At 47.4% G+C, this 16,155-nt stretch overlaps 1 protein-coding gene across 3 annotated transcripts in view; it reads right to left on the bottom strand.

Moving 5' to 3' along the window:
* BAZ2B (bromodomain adjacent to zinc finger domain 2B) overlaps positions 1–16,155 on the bottom strand; it is a 131,219-nt gene that overhangs the window by 12,648 nt on the left and 102,416 nt on the right. For all 3 annotated transcript variants that reach the window (XM_063933673.1, XM_063933674.1, XM_063933675.1), the window contains 4 exons: positions 14,930–15,240; positions 14,425–14,560; positions 13,355–13,501; positions 12,936–13,201 (listed from right to left, as the gene is read on the bottom strand). In XM_063933673.1, the coding sequence (XP_063789743.1) occupies positions 12,936–13,201; positions 13,355–13,501; positions 14,425–14,560; positions 14,930–15,240 (860 nt within the window). The remainder of the gene's footprint in view (positions 1–12,935; positions 13,202–13,354; positions 13,502–14,424; positions 14,561–14,929; positions 15,241–16,155) is intronic.

Raw genomic sequence — 16,155 nt, 5'->3', positions numbered from 1 at the left:
TTTCTCTGACGTTCTAGAGGATACTGGGGTCCACATTAGTACCATGGGGTATAGACGGGTCCACTAGGAGCCATGGGCACTTAAGAGTTTAATAGTATGGGCTGGCTCCTCCCTCTATGCCCCTCCTACCAGACTCAGTTTAGAAAATGTGCCCGGAGGAGCCGGTCACAGCTAGGGGAGCTCCTGAGGAGTTTTTCTAGTTTTATTATTTTCAGTTTGTTATTTTACAGGAGGCTGGTTGGCACCAGTCTGCCTGCTTCGTGGGACTTAGGGGGGAGAACGGCCCAACTTCCTAAAGAGTTAATGGTCCCGTTACTCCGCTGACAGGACACAGAGCTCCTGAGGGAGTCATTCGCAAGCCCCACCATGGCGAGCGTACCCTCCCGCAGCACACCGTCACCCCTAACAGAGCCAGATGAAATGAAAGGTGGCGAGTACAGCGCCGGCGTCCCGGGGTTCTAACCGCTGTCAGACACTAAAATACCTCAGGCCAGTATAAAGAAAATGCGGGAAGCCGAGCGCCATTACGGGGGGAGGAACTTCACTATGAGCAGAGCGATATTTTCTCCCTGCAAATCTATACAGAGGATGCTGACAGGGAAGCGCTGCCCCTCCACATCAACTCCAGACTACCTCTGCGGTACCAGGGGGTTATAGAGGGGAGGGGGGGAGCAAGTTTGTTAGTACTAAATACCCTATTAAGGGTAGTTAGTCTGCGCCTGGCTAGTTTTATTATTAGATAAGAAGGGGCGCTGTGTGGCTGGTTTCCTCATACTAAGTGGCTCTCTGAAGGACTCTGTGGGAGACTGTCTGACTTTTCTTGTGTGTGTGTGTATTTCTCGTGTGTGTGTGTGTATTTCTCATGTGTGTGTGTGTGCATATAACTCACATTACCATGTCAAAAGACTGTGTGTCTTGTACAGCAGAGTGTTTCTCTTCTCCTGGAGAGTCTATACAATGTACTCAAAACAGAACACATTCTCAGGCTTCTGGGTCCGAACCCCCGTAGGTGGACTCCATAAGGGGGATTATTTCCAATATTTCTACAAAGTTATCCCATACTGAGAAGGAGACGCAGTTTTTGAGAAAATCTGTGGAGGTTCTGATGAATAAAGACTCAGCCCTCACAACTGCACCTCTCGCCCCACCCACGAATCCACAAAAGCGTACACTATCCCAGATATTGCAGGCCGACACTGATGACGATGCCTCAGATACAGGGGACGGTGAGGTGGATCTGGGGAAGGGGGGGGGGGGGGAATGATGCAGCTCTCACCCAAGGGGTGAAAGCTATGATTGAGGCTATTAGGGACGTATTGCAGATTTCAGAGAAGGTACCTGTTGAAGATGAGTCTCCTATTTTAATGTAAAAAAAGAAATCCTCTGTTACTTTCCCTGCATCAAAGGAGTTAAACTCCCTCTTTGAAGGAACTTGGGTAAACCCAGAGAAAAAGTTTCAGATCCATAAAAGGTTACTTATCTCCTTTCCTTTCCCTCAGGAGGATAGGAAAAAGTGTGAAAACCCACCTATTGTGGATGCCTCTGTGTCTAAATTATCACGAAAGGTTGTTTAACCTGTCCCTGGCAAGCCTCCTTAAAGGATACGGCTGACCGCAAGATTGAGACTACTCTCAAATCACTGTACACAGCTGCAGGCGTGGCCCAGAGACCCACTATTGCTTGTGCGTGGTTCTCTAGGGCCATTGTAAAATGGTCAGGTAACCTAATTGATGATTTAGATTCAATGAATAGGAGTGAAATTGACTTACTATTACGTCATACATAGTCATACATAGTATCTGAGGTTGAAAAAAGACAATTGTCCATCGAGTTCAACCTATTTGTGGTGTCCTATGCATGATGATTTGACTAAAATTTCTGACTGATGCTGCTGTCAGCCATTGCATTTTATCCCTATTTATAGTAACTATAATGCATGACTATGCACCATACCCCTGGATATCCTTATCCAATAGGAATTTATCTAACCCATTCTTAAAGGTGTTGACAGATTCCGCCATTACAACTCCCTCGGGCAGGGAATTCCAAACACGTATTGTCCTTACCGTGAAAAAGCCTTTACGCCGTATTGTGCGGAATCTCCTTTCCTCTAACCTGAGCGAGTGTCCACGAGTCCTCTGTGTTGATCTAACCAAAAACAGGTCCCGCGCAAGCTCTGTGTATTGTCCCCTTATATATTTGTAGATGTTGATCATATCCCCTCTTAGTCTCCGCTTTTCCAATGTAAACATGCCTAGTCTTTCAAGCCTTTCCTTGTATTCCATCGTCTCCATGCCCTTAATTAGTTTGGTCGCCCTCCTCTGTACCTTTTCAAGCTCCAGGATATCCTTTTTGTAGTACGGTGCCCAGAACTGTACACAGTATTCAAGGTGTGGCCTCACTAGTGATTTATATAACGGGAGTATAATACTCTCGTCCCTAACATCAATACCCCGTTTTATGCATGCTAATATCCTATTAGCCTTCTTTGCTGCAGTCCTACTTTGGGTACTACTGCTTAGCTTGCTATCTATGAGGACACCTAAGTCCTTTTCCAGTACAGAATCCCCTAATTTTACCCCATTTAGTAGGTAGGTGTAATTTTTGTTCTTGTTACCACAGTGCATTACCTTACACTTGTCTGTGTTGTAGCGCATTCTCCATTTGGCTGCCCATGCTTCTAATTTAACTAAGTCGTTCTGAAGAGACTCGGCATCCTCCTCTGTATTTATAGCCGTCACATTCAGGATTCTGCAAGCGTCATGGTGGAAGCCATGAAGGAAATTGGCCTACTTAACGCACAGGTTACAGCTATGGCAGTTTCGGTACGCAGAGGACTGTGGCTACGCCAATGGACTACAGATGCAGACTCCATGAGAAGCAATAATAGGATTTTAGTACCTACTGGTAAATCCTTTTCTCCTAGTCCGTAGAGGATGCTGGGGACTCCAAAAGGACCATGGGGTATAGACGGGATCCGCAGGAGCTTGGGCACACTGAAAAGGCTTTGACTGGGTGTGAACTGGCTCCTCCCTCTATGCCCCTCCTCCAGACCTCAGTTATAGGAACTGTGCCCAGGAGAGACGGACATTTCGAGGAAAGGATTTTTGTTTAAACTAAGGCGAGAAACAACCAGCCCACACCACAAACATACCGTACAACCGAAGTATCAGGAAACCAGATGACAGTATGAATTAACAACAGCAACAAGCTGAATATAACTAATACACAACCCGCGTGTAAACAAATTTAACCAGTAATAATACACTGCAAGTAACAGTCCGCACTGGGAAGGGCGCCCAGCATCCTCTACGGACTAGGAGAAAAGGATTTACCGGTAGGTACTAAAATCCTATTTTCTCTTACGTCCTAGAGGATGCTGGGGACTCCAAAAGGACCATGGGGTCTATACCAAAGCTCCAGAACGGGCGGGAGAGTGCGGACAACTCTGCAGCACCGATTGAGCAAACATGAGGTCCTCCTCAGCCAGGGTATCAAACTTGTAAAACGTAACAAAGGTGTTTGAACCCGACCATGTAGCTGCTCGGCAAAGCTGAAGTGCCGAGAAAAGCCCACTTTTCTGGTAGAATGGGCCTTTACTGATTTCGGCAACGGTAGCCCCGCCGCAGAATGAGCTTGCTGAACCGTACTACAAATCCAGCGTGCAATAGTTTGCTTAGAAGCAGGATTCCCAATCTTACTGGAAACATACAGTAAAAAAAAGGCCTCTGTTTTCCTAGTAAAAGCCGTTCTGGCGATGTAAATTTTCAAAGCTCTTACAACATCAAGAGATCTTGGAACTGCCACAGCATCCGTAGCCACAGACACCACAATAGGTTGGTTAATGTGAAACGAAGAAACCACCTTCGGCAGAAATTGTTGACGAATCCTCAATTCTGCTCTATCCGAATGGAAGATCAAATACGGACTCCTGTGAGATAAGGCCGCCAACTCTGACATTCGCCTGGCAGACGCCAGAGCCAAAAGCATGACTACCTTCCAAGTGAGAAACTTTAACTCCACCTTACGTAAAGGTTCAAACCAGGGAGACATAAGAAACTGCAACACCACTTCAAGATCCCACGGCGCCACAGGCGGCACAAACGGAGGATGGATATGCAGCACTCCCTTCACAAAAGTCTGAACCTCTGGAAGGACTGCCAATTCCTTTTGAAAGAAAATATATAAAGCCGAAATTTGCACTTTGATGGAACCCAATTTCAGGCCTGCATCGACGCCTGCCTGCAAAAAATGGAGAAACCGACCCAAGGGAAATACCTCCGCAGGAGCAGTTTTGGTTTCACACCACGAAACATATTTAATCCAAATACGGTGATAATGTTTCGCCGTAACCTCTTTCCTAGCCTTAAGGAGAGTGGGGATGACCTCCCCAGGAATACCTTTTCGAGCTAAGATCTGGCGCTCAACCTCCATGCTGTCAAACGCAGCCGCGGTAAGTCTGGAAACACGCATGGCCCCTGCAGTAACAGGTCCTCTCTTAGAGGAAGCGACCAAGGATCTTCCACCAATAATTCCTGAAGATCCGGATACCAGGCCCTGTGCGGCCAATCTGGACCTACGAAAATCGCCCGAACCTTTGCTCGTCGTATAATTCCCAGCACCTTTGTAATGAGAGGAAGTGTAGGGAACACATATACCGACGGAAACACCCACGGAGTCACCAGGGCGTCCACTGCACTGGCTTGAGGGTCCCTTGACCTGGAACAATACCTCGGAAGCTTCTTGTTGAAGCGAGACGCCATCATGTCTATCAGAGGAATTCACCAACGCTTCGTTACTTCTGCAAATACCTCTTGGTGAAGAGCCCACTCTCCCGGATGGAGATCGTGTCTGCTGAAGAAGTCTGCTTCCCAGCTGTCCACTCCCGGGAGGAAAACTGCTGACAGAGCGCTCACGTGCTGTTCCGCCCAGCGAAGGATTCTTGTGGCCTCCACCATAGCCACCCTGCTTCTTTTCCGCCTTGACGGTTTACATGCGCCACCGCTGTTATGTTGTCCGACTGGATCAGGACAGGTCGACCCTGAAGAAGGCTCTTTGCTTGGAACAGGCCGTTGTAAATGGCTCTTAACTCGAGTACATTTATGTGGAGACAAGATTCCTGGTCTAACCATTTCCCCTGGAAATTTCTTCCTTGGGTGACTGCACCCCAGCCTCGGAGACTTGCATCTGTTGTCAGTAGGACCCAGTCCTGGATTCCGAATCGGCGCCCTTCTAGAAGGTGAGAACTTTGCAGCCACCACAGGAGAGAAATCCTGGCCCTGGAAGATAGGCTTATTTTCCGGTGCATGTGCAGGTGACCATTTGCACAGCAGACCCCACTGAAACACCCGGCATGAAACCTGCCAAACGGAATGGCTTCGTACGCCGCAACCATTTTCCCCAGAACTCGAGTACACTGATGAATCGACACACTTGTCGGCCTCAGAAGCTCCCTGACCATTGTCTGTAGTTCCAGAGCCTTGTCTTCCGGAAGAAACACTCTCTGTAACTCCGTACCCAGAATCATGCCCAGAAAGGGCAGCCGAGTGGTCGGAATCAACTGAGACTTTGGTAAATTTAGAACCCAACCGTGTTGTCGCAGAACCGACAGAGACAATTCCACATTTCTTAACAATTTTTCCTTGGACCTCGCCTTTATCAGGAGATCGTCCAAGTACGGGATAACTGTAACCCCTTGTTTGCGAAGGAGAACCATCATTTCCGACATAACTTTGGTGAAAATCCTCGGGGCCGTGGAAAGCCCAAACGGCAATGTCTGAAATTGGTAATGACAATCCTGTATCGCAAACCTGAGGAAAGCTTGATGCGGAGGATAAATCGGGACGTGTAAGTAGGCATCCTTTATATTTACTGACGCCATAAAATCCCCCCCTTTTAGGCTGGAAATCACAGCCCGAAGAGATTCCATCTTGAACTTGAAAACTTTCAAGTAAGGATTGAGGGATTTTAGGTTCAGAATAGGTCTGACAGAACCGTCCGGCTTCGGAACAACAAAGAGGCTCGAGTAGAACCCCTCCCCCCGTTGGGACGGGGGAATGGGAACAATGACCCTCTGTTGACACAGCTTTTGTATTGCTGCCTTCACGACCGCCCTGTCCGGAAGGGACATTGGCAAGGCCGAAATGAAAAAGCGGTGAGGGGGCATCTCCTGAAACTCCAGCCTGTATCCCTGAGAGACTATTTCTAGAACCCAAGGATCCAGGCCTGATTGAACCCAGACCTGACTGAAGAGCTGCAGACGGCCCTTTACACCGGTCCGGACTCCCCCAGTGGAGCCCCAGCGTCATGCGGTAGACTTGGTAGAGGCGGGGGAGGACTTTTGGTCCTGTGCGCCTGATACTGCAGGCGACTTTCTTCCCCGTCCTCTACCCTTTGAAGCGAGGAAGGACGAACCTTTACCCCGCTTGTATTTATTTGGACGAAAGAACTGCATTTGTTGATGGGGTGCCTTTTTCTGCTGTGTAGGAACATAAGGAAGAAAAGATGACTTACCCGCAGTCGCGGTAGACACCAGGTCAGCCAAGCCGTCACCAAACAAGACACTACCTTTGAAAGGAGAGCTTCCATAGCTTTCTTGGAGTCGGCATCAGCATTCCATTGATGGATCCACAGCGCCCTCCTGGCCGAGATCGCCATGGCATTGGCTCTTGATCCCAAGAGACCAACATCCCTCGCCGCATCCTTCAGGTAATCTGCAGCGTCCTTGATATAACCAAGAGTCAAAAGAACATCGTCTTTATCAAGGGTATCCATATCAGAAGCTAAATTCTCAGCCCATTTAGCAATAGCACTACTCGCCCATACCGACGCCACAGCAGGTCTGAGCAATGCACCCGTATTTGCGAAAATGGCCTTCAGAGACGTCTCCAGCTTGCGATCCGCTGGATCGTTGAGAGGTGCCATGTCAGGAGACGGAAGCGCCACCTTCTTAGACAACCGGGAAAGAGCCTTGTCGACATTCGGAGACGACTCCCATTTGTCCCTGTTATCAGAGGCAGGGGCGGAACTGTGGGAGGCAGTGGAGTCGGCTGCCGCCGGGCTCCTGACCACAAGGGGGCGCATCTCCTCCACTGTCTCCCGCAGCCTGAGAACTGCGCTGCTATTGTGGACGGAGGAGCAGTCACTGACACGGAAGCTGCCTCCTGTAGGGAGAGATGGCACTGGCTGCAGCTAGGGGGAGCTCCAGAGCACAGCTCCTCTTCTAGCCAGCCGAGGGAAGCTCTCTGCTCCGTCAGCCTGATGATGAAAGCCAAAGGTAGACACTGTGTGGGGGGTAGGGGAGAGGTGTATTTGGGGGGAAGCACTGTGTTTTGTGTGTGCTTGTTTTTAAGTGAGGTGTGTGTGTGTTTTTAATGAAAGTTGTGCATTCAAGTAAAAGGCATGTGTGTGAGTGATGTGTGTAAGTGAGAGACATGTGTATGTAAGTGAGAGGCATGTATGTGTGTGTAAGTGGGAGGCATGTGTATGTAAGAGAGACTTGTGTGTGTAAGTGAAAGAGACGTGTGTGTGTGTGTTTAAGTGAATGAGGCGTTTGTGTTTTTTTTATATATATATCTAGTGTTCACGCTAGGTGTCTGCACCTTTTTTTAGACAGATGAATCCCACCCTGCCCGTTTTTGTGCGCCCTACCAACCCGCCGTTTTCTGCCTGCCGTACCCCGCCACGCCGCCAGACCCAGCCGTGCGCCGCCGGACCCGGTAAGCACATGAGAGTCCCCCTGGGCTAAATTAACCTTGTAAGTATTTTGCAGCTGTAAACTTCAATCTCAGTGCTCTCTACCTGGTGCAGTGTGCCTCAGTGCTCTCTACCTGGTGCAGTGTGCCTCAGTGCTCTCTACCTGGTGCCGTGTGCCTCAGTGCTCTCTACCTGGTGCAGTGTGCCTCAGTGCTCTCTACCTGGTGCAGTGTGTCTCAGTGCTCTCTACCTGGTGCAGTGTGCCTCAGTGCTCTCTACCTGGTGCAGTGTGCCTCAGTGCTCTCTACCTGGTGCAGTGTGTCTCAGTGCTCTCTACCTGGTGCAGTGTGCCTCAGTGCTCTCTACCTGGTGCAGTGTGTCTCAGTGCTCTCTACCTGGTGCAGTGTGTCTCAGTGCTCTCTACCTGGTGCAGTGTGCCTCAGTGCTCTCTACCTGGTGCAGTGTGCCTCAGTGCTCTCTACCTGGTGCAGTGTGCCTCAGTGCTCTCTACCTGGTGCAGTGTGTCTCAGTGCTCTCTACCTGGTGCAGTGTGCCTCAGTGCTCTCTACCTGGTGCAGTGTGCCTCAGTGCTCTCTACCTGGTGCAGTGTGTCTCAGTGCTCTCTACCTGGTGCAGTGTGCCTCAGTGCTCTCTACCTGGTGCAGTGTGTCTCAGTGCTCTCTACCTGGTGCAGTGTGTCTCAGTGCTCTCTACCTGGTGCAGTGTGCCTCAGTGCTCTCTACCTGGTGCAGTGTGCCTCAGTGCTCTCTACCTGGTGCAGTGTGCCTCAGTGCTCTCTACCTGGTGCAGTGTGCCTCAGTGCTCTCTACCTGGTGCAGTGTGCCTCAGTGCTCTCTACCTGGTGCAATGTGTATAACGTGCTCTATCTGTCGCAGTGTGTAGGAGGTTCTATCTGGTGCAATGTGTATTAGGTGCACCACCGTGTTGTAATAAAGTGTTTGGCCCCTATTATGAAACAACGCCGCTAGATTTTTGGAGCGCGCCTTCGGCGCGCACTGTCCATGTTTTGGCCCATAGGTATGGGAGCACCAAGCATTATAGTATGTACCTAAGTTTGCCCATCCCTCCCCGTGATCAGCACCCTGCCGTAAAAAAAATCCTACAGTGAACACTAATTATATCGGCACACCACTGCGCCAAAGCATCTCCATCGAGACCTGCTGGCGGGTGAGGGAGCACTGTAGGTGTACTATAATGGTATGCTGGTGTCTGTTTTATTGTAATAACTGACTTGGTGTGCGTCCACTTTGTATGTGTATCTATATTACTACTGGGAAAGGTACCTGAGCACGCTGCTACTGTTCACCCTTAGTGCCGGATAGCTACATATGGTATGTGTGTGTATGTGTATATGTAGGGGGGCACCAACATTTATCATGCCTCCGGGCGACTGGGACGAACTTACGCCACTGATCAGAGGGGAATGGATACGCCATGAAAATTCTTTTGGGAATCTGCCACCTCTTGTCCGGCGACTCCCAAGCCTTTTCACAAAGAGTATTCATTTCATGAGAGGGGGGAAACTTCACCTCAGGTTTTTTTCCCTTTAAATAAACAAATCCTTGTTTCAAGCACCGCAGGTTCCTCAGAGATACGTAAAACTTCTTTAATAGCCACAATCATGTACTGAATACTCTTAATTAGCCTTGGGTGTAAGGTAGCCTCAGAGAAGTCGACATCGGAATCAGAATCCGTGTCGGTATCCGTATCTACCATCTGGGTAAACGAACGCTTTTGCGACCCTGACGGGGCCTGACAAAGCATCCTCCATGGATTTTTTCCACACTTGTGTCTGAGACTCCGATTTATCCAATCTCTTAGACAATGAGGCCACATTTGTATTAAGTGCACTTAACATCGTAAGCAAATCAGGTGTCGGCTGTGCCGACAGAGCCATCTCCAGACCCGTATCTGCGCCCCCAGCCACCTCCTCCGGGGAGTAACACTCAGCTTCAGACATGCCGACACGGAGTACCGACACACCAACACACACACACTGTCTCAGCTAGGGGACAGACTCACAAGAAAGCCCGGATAGAGAAAACACAGAGGGAGTATGCCAGCTCACACCCCAGCGCCCATATATCCCACCAAACGATATATGTTGAAAAGCGCTGCTGTTAAATACATGTACATGCACCAAATATCTTTACAATCAGTTGGAAGACTTCTGGATGAAGTCCCCACTCTCCCGGGTGGAGGTCGTGCCTGCTGAGGAAGTCTGCTTCCCAGTTGTCCACTCCCGGAATGAACACTGCTGACAGTGCTAACACGTGATTTTCCGCCCATCGGAGAATCCTTGTGGCTTCTGCCATCGCCGTCCTGCTTCTCGTGCCGCTCTGTCGGTTTACATGGGCGACTGCCGTGATGTTGTCTGACTGGATCAGTACCGGCTGGTTTTGAAGCAGGGGTTTTGCCTGACTTAGGGCATTGTAAATGGCCCTCAGTTCCAGAATATTTATGTGTAGGGAAGTCTCCTGACTCGACCATAGTCCTTGGAAGTTTCTTCCCTGTGTGACTGCCCCCCAGCCTTGAAGGCTGGCATCCGTGGTCACCAGGACCCAGTCCTGTATGCCGAATCTGCGGCCCTCTTGAAGATGAGCACTCTGCAGCCACCACAGCAGAGACACCCTGGTCCTTGGAGACAGGGTTATCAGCCGATGCATCTGAAGATGCGATCCGGACCACTTGTCCAACAGGTCCCACTGAAAGGTTCTCGCATGGAACCTGCCGAATGGAATTGCTTCGTAGGAAGCTACCATCTTTACCCGGATCCGCGTGCAGTGATGCACCGACACCTGTTTTGGTTTTAGGAGGCCTCTGACTAGAGATGACAGCTCCTTGGCCTTCTCCTCCGGGAGAAACACTTTTTTCTGTTCTGTGTCCAGAACCATCCCCAGGAACAGTAGACGTGTCGTAGGGACCAGCTGTGACTTTGGAATATTTAGAATCCAGCCGTGCTGTTGTAGCACCTCCCGAGATAGTGCTACCCCGACCAACAACTGCTCCCTGGATCTCGCCTTTATCAGGAGATCGTCCAAGTACGGGATAATTAAAACTCCCTTCTTTCGAAGGAGTATCATCATTTCGACCATTACCTTGGTAAAGACCCTCGGAGCCGTGGATAGACCGAACGGCAACGTCTGGAATTGGTAATGACAATCCTGTACCACAAATCTGAGGTACTCCTGGTGAGGATGGTAAATGGGGACATGCAGGTAAGCATCCTTGATGTCCAGTGATACCATGTAATCTCCCTCGTCCAGGCTTGCAATAACCGCCCTGAGCGATTCCATCTTGAACTTGAATTTTTTTATATATGTGTTCAAGGATTTCAAATTTAAAATGGGTCTCACCGAACCGTCCGGTTTCGGCACCACAAACATTGTTGAATAGTAACCCCGTCCTTGTTGAAGTAGGGGCACCTTTACTATCACCTGCTGGGAATACAGCTTGTGAACTGCCTCTAACACTGCCTCCCTGCCTGAGGGAGTTGTTGGCAAGGCAGATTTGAGGAAACGGCGGGGGAGAGACGTCTCGAATTCCAGCTTGTACCCCTGAGATACTACTTGAAAGATCCAGGGATCCACCCGTGAGCGAGCCCACTGATCGCTGAAATTTCTGAGACGGGCCCCCACCATACCTGGCTCCGCCTGTGGAGCCCCAGCGTCATGCTGTGGACTTAGAGGAAGCGGGGGAGGACTTTTGCTCCTGGGAACTGGCTGTATGCTGCAGCTTTTTCCCTCTACCTCTGCCTCTGGGCAGAAAGGACGCACCTTTAACCCGCTTGCCCTTATTGGGCCGAAAGGACTGTACCTGATAATACGGTGCTTTCTTTGGCTGTGAGGGAACATGGGGTAAAAATGCAGACTTCCCAGCTGTTGCTGTTCTTTCTAGGAGCTCAGGAGAGCCCCTAGTGTGCATCCAGCTCAGCCGGGCACAAGATTCTAACTGAAGTCTGGAGGAGGGTCATAGTGGGAGGAGCCAGTGCACACCTAGTAGTCTAAAGCTTTCTTTTAGTTGTGCCCAGTCTCCTGCGGAGCCGCTATTCCCCATGGTCCTTACGGAGTCCCAGCATCCACTTAGGACGTCAGAGAAACCTTGGAGAGAGACAGAGTGTAGAGAAATAAACTACCAACCAATCAGCTCCTACCTGCCATGTATACAGGTTGTCTTTGAAAAATGACAGAGCTGATTGGCTGGTATGTTCTCTCTCCACTTTATCTCTCTACAAGGCTTAGTACATCTGCCCTTTAGTCCCCCCCACCCCACCCCCCCCGTCCCCCCCAAGACTTCCAGAACCCGAAGGAAAGCTCATGAATGACAATGAGGAGAAACCTCAGCAGAGGGTGTTGCTTTCTGCTGCCGTAGTGCAAAGGAAGCTACCTGTCCATGAGGTCTATTTACTGTGCACTGCCCCTCAACTTAGTCTCCAACTCATTGCGAGTAGCAGCGGTGGATATTGCTCTGACATGGGGACAGCTGTATCCACGATCTCTAACACTTCTACTTTGGCAGCAATGAAGGTTACCACTGCCTGGTCTTACACAGAAGTGTCAGTGCACATATGTTAACTATGTTCATGCATGCGTACAACAAAACTGGTGTCCTGCAGAGGGACTCAAACAGAGGCAAAGGATAAAGAATCCCTTTTCGCAACTCCGTCTTCCTTCCCAGAGGAAGGTGTGGGGCTTCGGGAATCAACACATCTGAAGATGGCGTAGGTTAACTCAGTCAAATTCCGAAAATGTAGTATGGAAATGCTGAGCCAGATCAGGACTAAAAGGTAAGCAGAAGATATCTGTTATTTCTCCTGTATTACTTTTCTAATGAATGGCTCCATTACTTAATTTCTACAAAAGTAGGTGAAAATGTTAATTTTCACCGACTTTTGTAGAAATGAAGGGATAATGAATAGACTGGTCACCTGCCCATAATGGAATCAGACCTAAAGGACGAGTGCAACCTGGGCAATGCTGCCCCAAACACCCCCTAGGGAACAGGGGGTGAATATACTGATCCAGGGCTTCCAGTAGCAGATGCCATCTTTGAAAAGTGGAGAAAGGTCTGAATGGCACCACCTAGCATGATGACGAGGTGTTGCCCTTTGGAAATTCTGTACACTCTAGTATGGGAGCTTGGAATGCTGCCACATCAGAATAGACAAAAATAAAGACAATAAATAAAATAAGACAGGAAGATGGTAAAGAACATCTTACCTGCAAAGGGACAGATCCTTAGGGTCATCCTTGGTGGCAGGTTTTGATTTTTTGGATGCGGGCGAGCTCTCTTGTTTTGCAGGACTAAAGCTATTTTCCTCCATTTTTCTCTTCTTGGAGTCCTTACTCCCTTTTTTACCAGAGGCTCCGGTTGCTACAGCATTCTCATCTTCTGCATCCCCAGATATCTTCTTTCCTTTTTTTGCCTCAGAACCTTTTTTCCCTTTCAGATTTGCCTTCTTAATTTTTAACGTATTTCCACTTGCCTATAATTCAAAACCCAGATGTATTGACTAGGTTAAAACCCAGTGGAAGTGCAAATAGAAAATAATGTCTGCACACCGAAGATTATTCACACTAACCAAAAGGTTTTTGTGTGTTTCTCATTGCAAGACCCAGCAATATATATCATGTATTACCTTAGCGATGCAGGCAGGACAGAACCAGTCACCCTCTGGTATAGCTGTGATTTTGGGCCTATGACAGTAAGTGTGACATCCTTTATCACATCCGTCACACAACAGCAGCAATTCTTCGTTATCTCCTTTGCGGCATATTTGGCAGTACTGCAACACACATAAAACATATATAAAATCCCCTCCTGCTGTATATTTATTGGCAAACATAGGTGTATGGGAAGACCACATAGCAAAAAAGGAAAGTAATACTAGCACAGAACAAATTCTGTGCTACTCCAGTCAAGTGTATACAGTAAAGCTGTGTGATAAAAGCAGGAGTGTTGTTTAACCACTTTACGACTGAATAGTTGATGAATTAAGCAGTGAAAAGAGTAGAGAAGTGGACAAGTGGAAAAGTTGCCCACAGCAACCAATCAACTGTGAGGTATCATTTATAAAGTGCATTCTAAAAAATGATAGGTAGCTACTAATTAGTTGCTATGGACAAACTTCTCCACTCTTTTTACTGCTTGATAAATAAACATGTAAATGGTTTCCCCCTTTGCTCACAAATTGGATATGTAGATTATTATTTTTTGCAGATAACAGTGCATTTTATGACTTTCCGAAGCTTTGATTTGGGAGAAGAGCAGCAAATGTATAATTTATTTATGGCCATGATAGAATGGGAAAAAGAAAAAGAATAAAAATAAAGTAAATATTACATTTTCTAAGATTCTACAGGTAGTTCCTTTATCACAATGAATACTGTATATGTGGTCTGACCATTATAGGTGCAAATGTCTGCATTTTAGTTTTACTGTATACACCCAATATACTGTATGTGGAAGTACCTATATATCACCAATGTGGAAGTATAGTGGTATTGAGCCTCGGTTGGAAGGACAAATGAAGGCTGCTGGTGCCATCTGGGAAATTTGGAGCGGCCTTCCCCTAACTTTTACCAACTTGGCGAGAGTGTTAAGGAGTTTTAATTACTTGAATTGACTTTTTTTAATCCTCCACTGGATGATGGGCTCTCAGCCGGATGATAACTAAATAACACATTCCCTTTAGCCATAGGGACTTACAACTTTCATGATAGACTTCTCCCATGCAATAGATTTCTGCAGCTGCTGGATGCAGAGTGACAGTTGGGCCGCGCTGCTGACCTCTGAGAGGGCTTTCCTCCAGACCTTCAGACCTGGGGCAATGTCATCCTCTGTCCTGCACAGGAGATAATGAAACAATATAATAATTGTGTTTCTCTACCATTACACATAGGTAACAATCACACTGAAAGCCAAGCAGTGACGAAACATAAACAGCCAATAAGTAAAAGCAAATGAATTAAATATAGAACACAGACTGGATAAGAGCCAAGAAACTTAGTAACAGTCATATACAATTCACTTTGCAGGATTATTGACATAGAGAACAAACATTATTCAACAAAAGCATCATGCAGGATAACATGATCTGTAAAAAGACACACGAGAAGCTACAGAGAGAACAGGCAGGAAATAACAAGCTCCACTGAGCAAAGAAGCACAATAATTGGTTATATATATATATATATTAATTTCAATGACCTACCCGTCACCATCACCACTAATAGATGGTGCAGGAGCAGGGACAGTAACTGTGCCCACATTATCCAGTTTGATCTGAATGGTGGTACTTAAGGGGCTCTTCAGATACCTTCTCTCAATGTTCCTCTCCAAGTCAGTCAGCCTGGTTACGGCTATATCTAGAGGGTTGTCGCTCTTCCGTTCTAGAGCATATGAATTGCTTCCTTCATCTGTTGTGTGGTCTCCATCATGTTCCATATGCCATTTAGTTACTGACTTATGTTCATGATAAACCAAGTCTTCCCTCTCGGAGGCAGGCTCCGGACACAGCCAGCCCTAAGCAGCAAGAGAAATGTTAGCACACATTCTGCAATACATTCTTTTTATATGAATTTATTTCATTTCTCTTGACATGCCAAAATGTGCTAAAGCCATCTTCTCAGACATCCATTCAAGTAAACTAAAACAGAGAGTCTCTTGGTAGTACCTGCTGGCTCTCGGTAACATTGGGACGTGATCTTACCTTCAATAAATGGCACCTATACATAATGGATTGGCTGAACTATTATTTATGAGAAGCCTAGGACTCTTTAAGAGTCATTCATTTACATGAAACTCAACACGAAAAAAAAAGTCCATCTCCTTCGCAGAGAAACAAGTACACTTTTCGTACCTTTAAATTTCAGTGCAATTCATTTTTATCCTAATGTGAACCAATAAAATAGAAAACCATATGGGAAGAATTTTATGTAAGCAAGAGGATTTCATTGGCCACGGGGATATGAGAAAACATTATGGTGTAAATGTAATAGCCTGCGAGTCTGCCCATTGTTTTAAAGCGGTAATAATTTTAAATGCATAACCAGACATTTAAATGACTGCCCCTTTAAAACACAGGGCAGACTTGCTGGAAAGTTGCCAATGCCTGCAAGTTACAGACTATTACATTTATCCCTATGGCTCAGACAGGATTGGTCTATATCACAAGTTCTCAAACTCTGTCCTCAAGACCCCACACAGTTCATGTTTTCCAAGTCACCTGTGGCCTTTTAAAATGTGACAGTTGGTGATACACAGTACACCTGCTGGGTGATCTGGAAAACGTGAACTTTGTGGGGTCCTGAGGACCAAGTTTGATAACCACTGGTCTATAGAATTGTGCTCCAAAGTGTACAGATCATTTATTAACAGTGCATCACAGTAACCAATTAGCACTTTGCTGTCACAGTCACCAGACAGATAAAAGTTGTT

This window comes from Pseudophryne corroboree, chromosome 7, assembly GCF_028390025.1.
Source record: "Pseudophryne corroboree isolate aPseCor3 chromosome 7, aPseCor3.hap2, whole genome shotgun sequence".
Classification (NCBI taxonomy): Eukaryota; Metazoa; Chordata; class Amphibia; order Anura; family Myobatrachidae; genus Pseudophryne; species Pseudophryne corroboree.
This window is presented reverse-complemented; position numbering and strand designations above follow the sequence as displayed.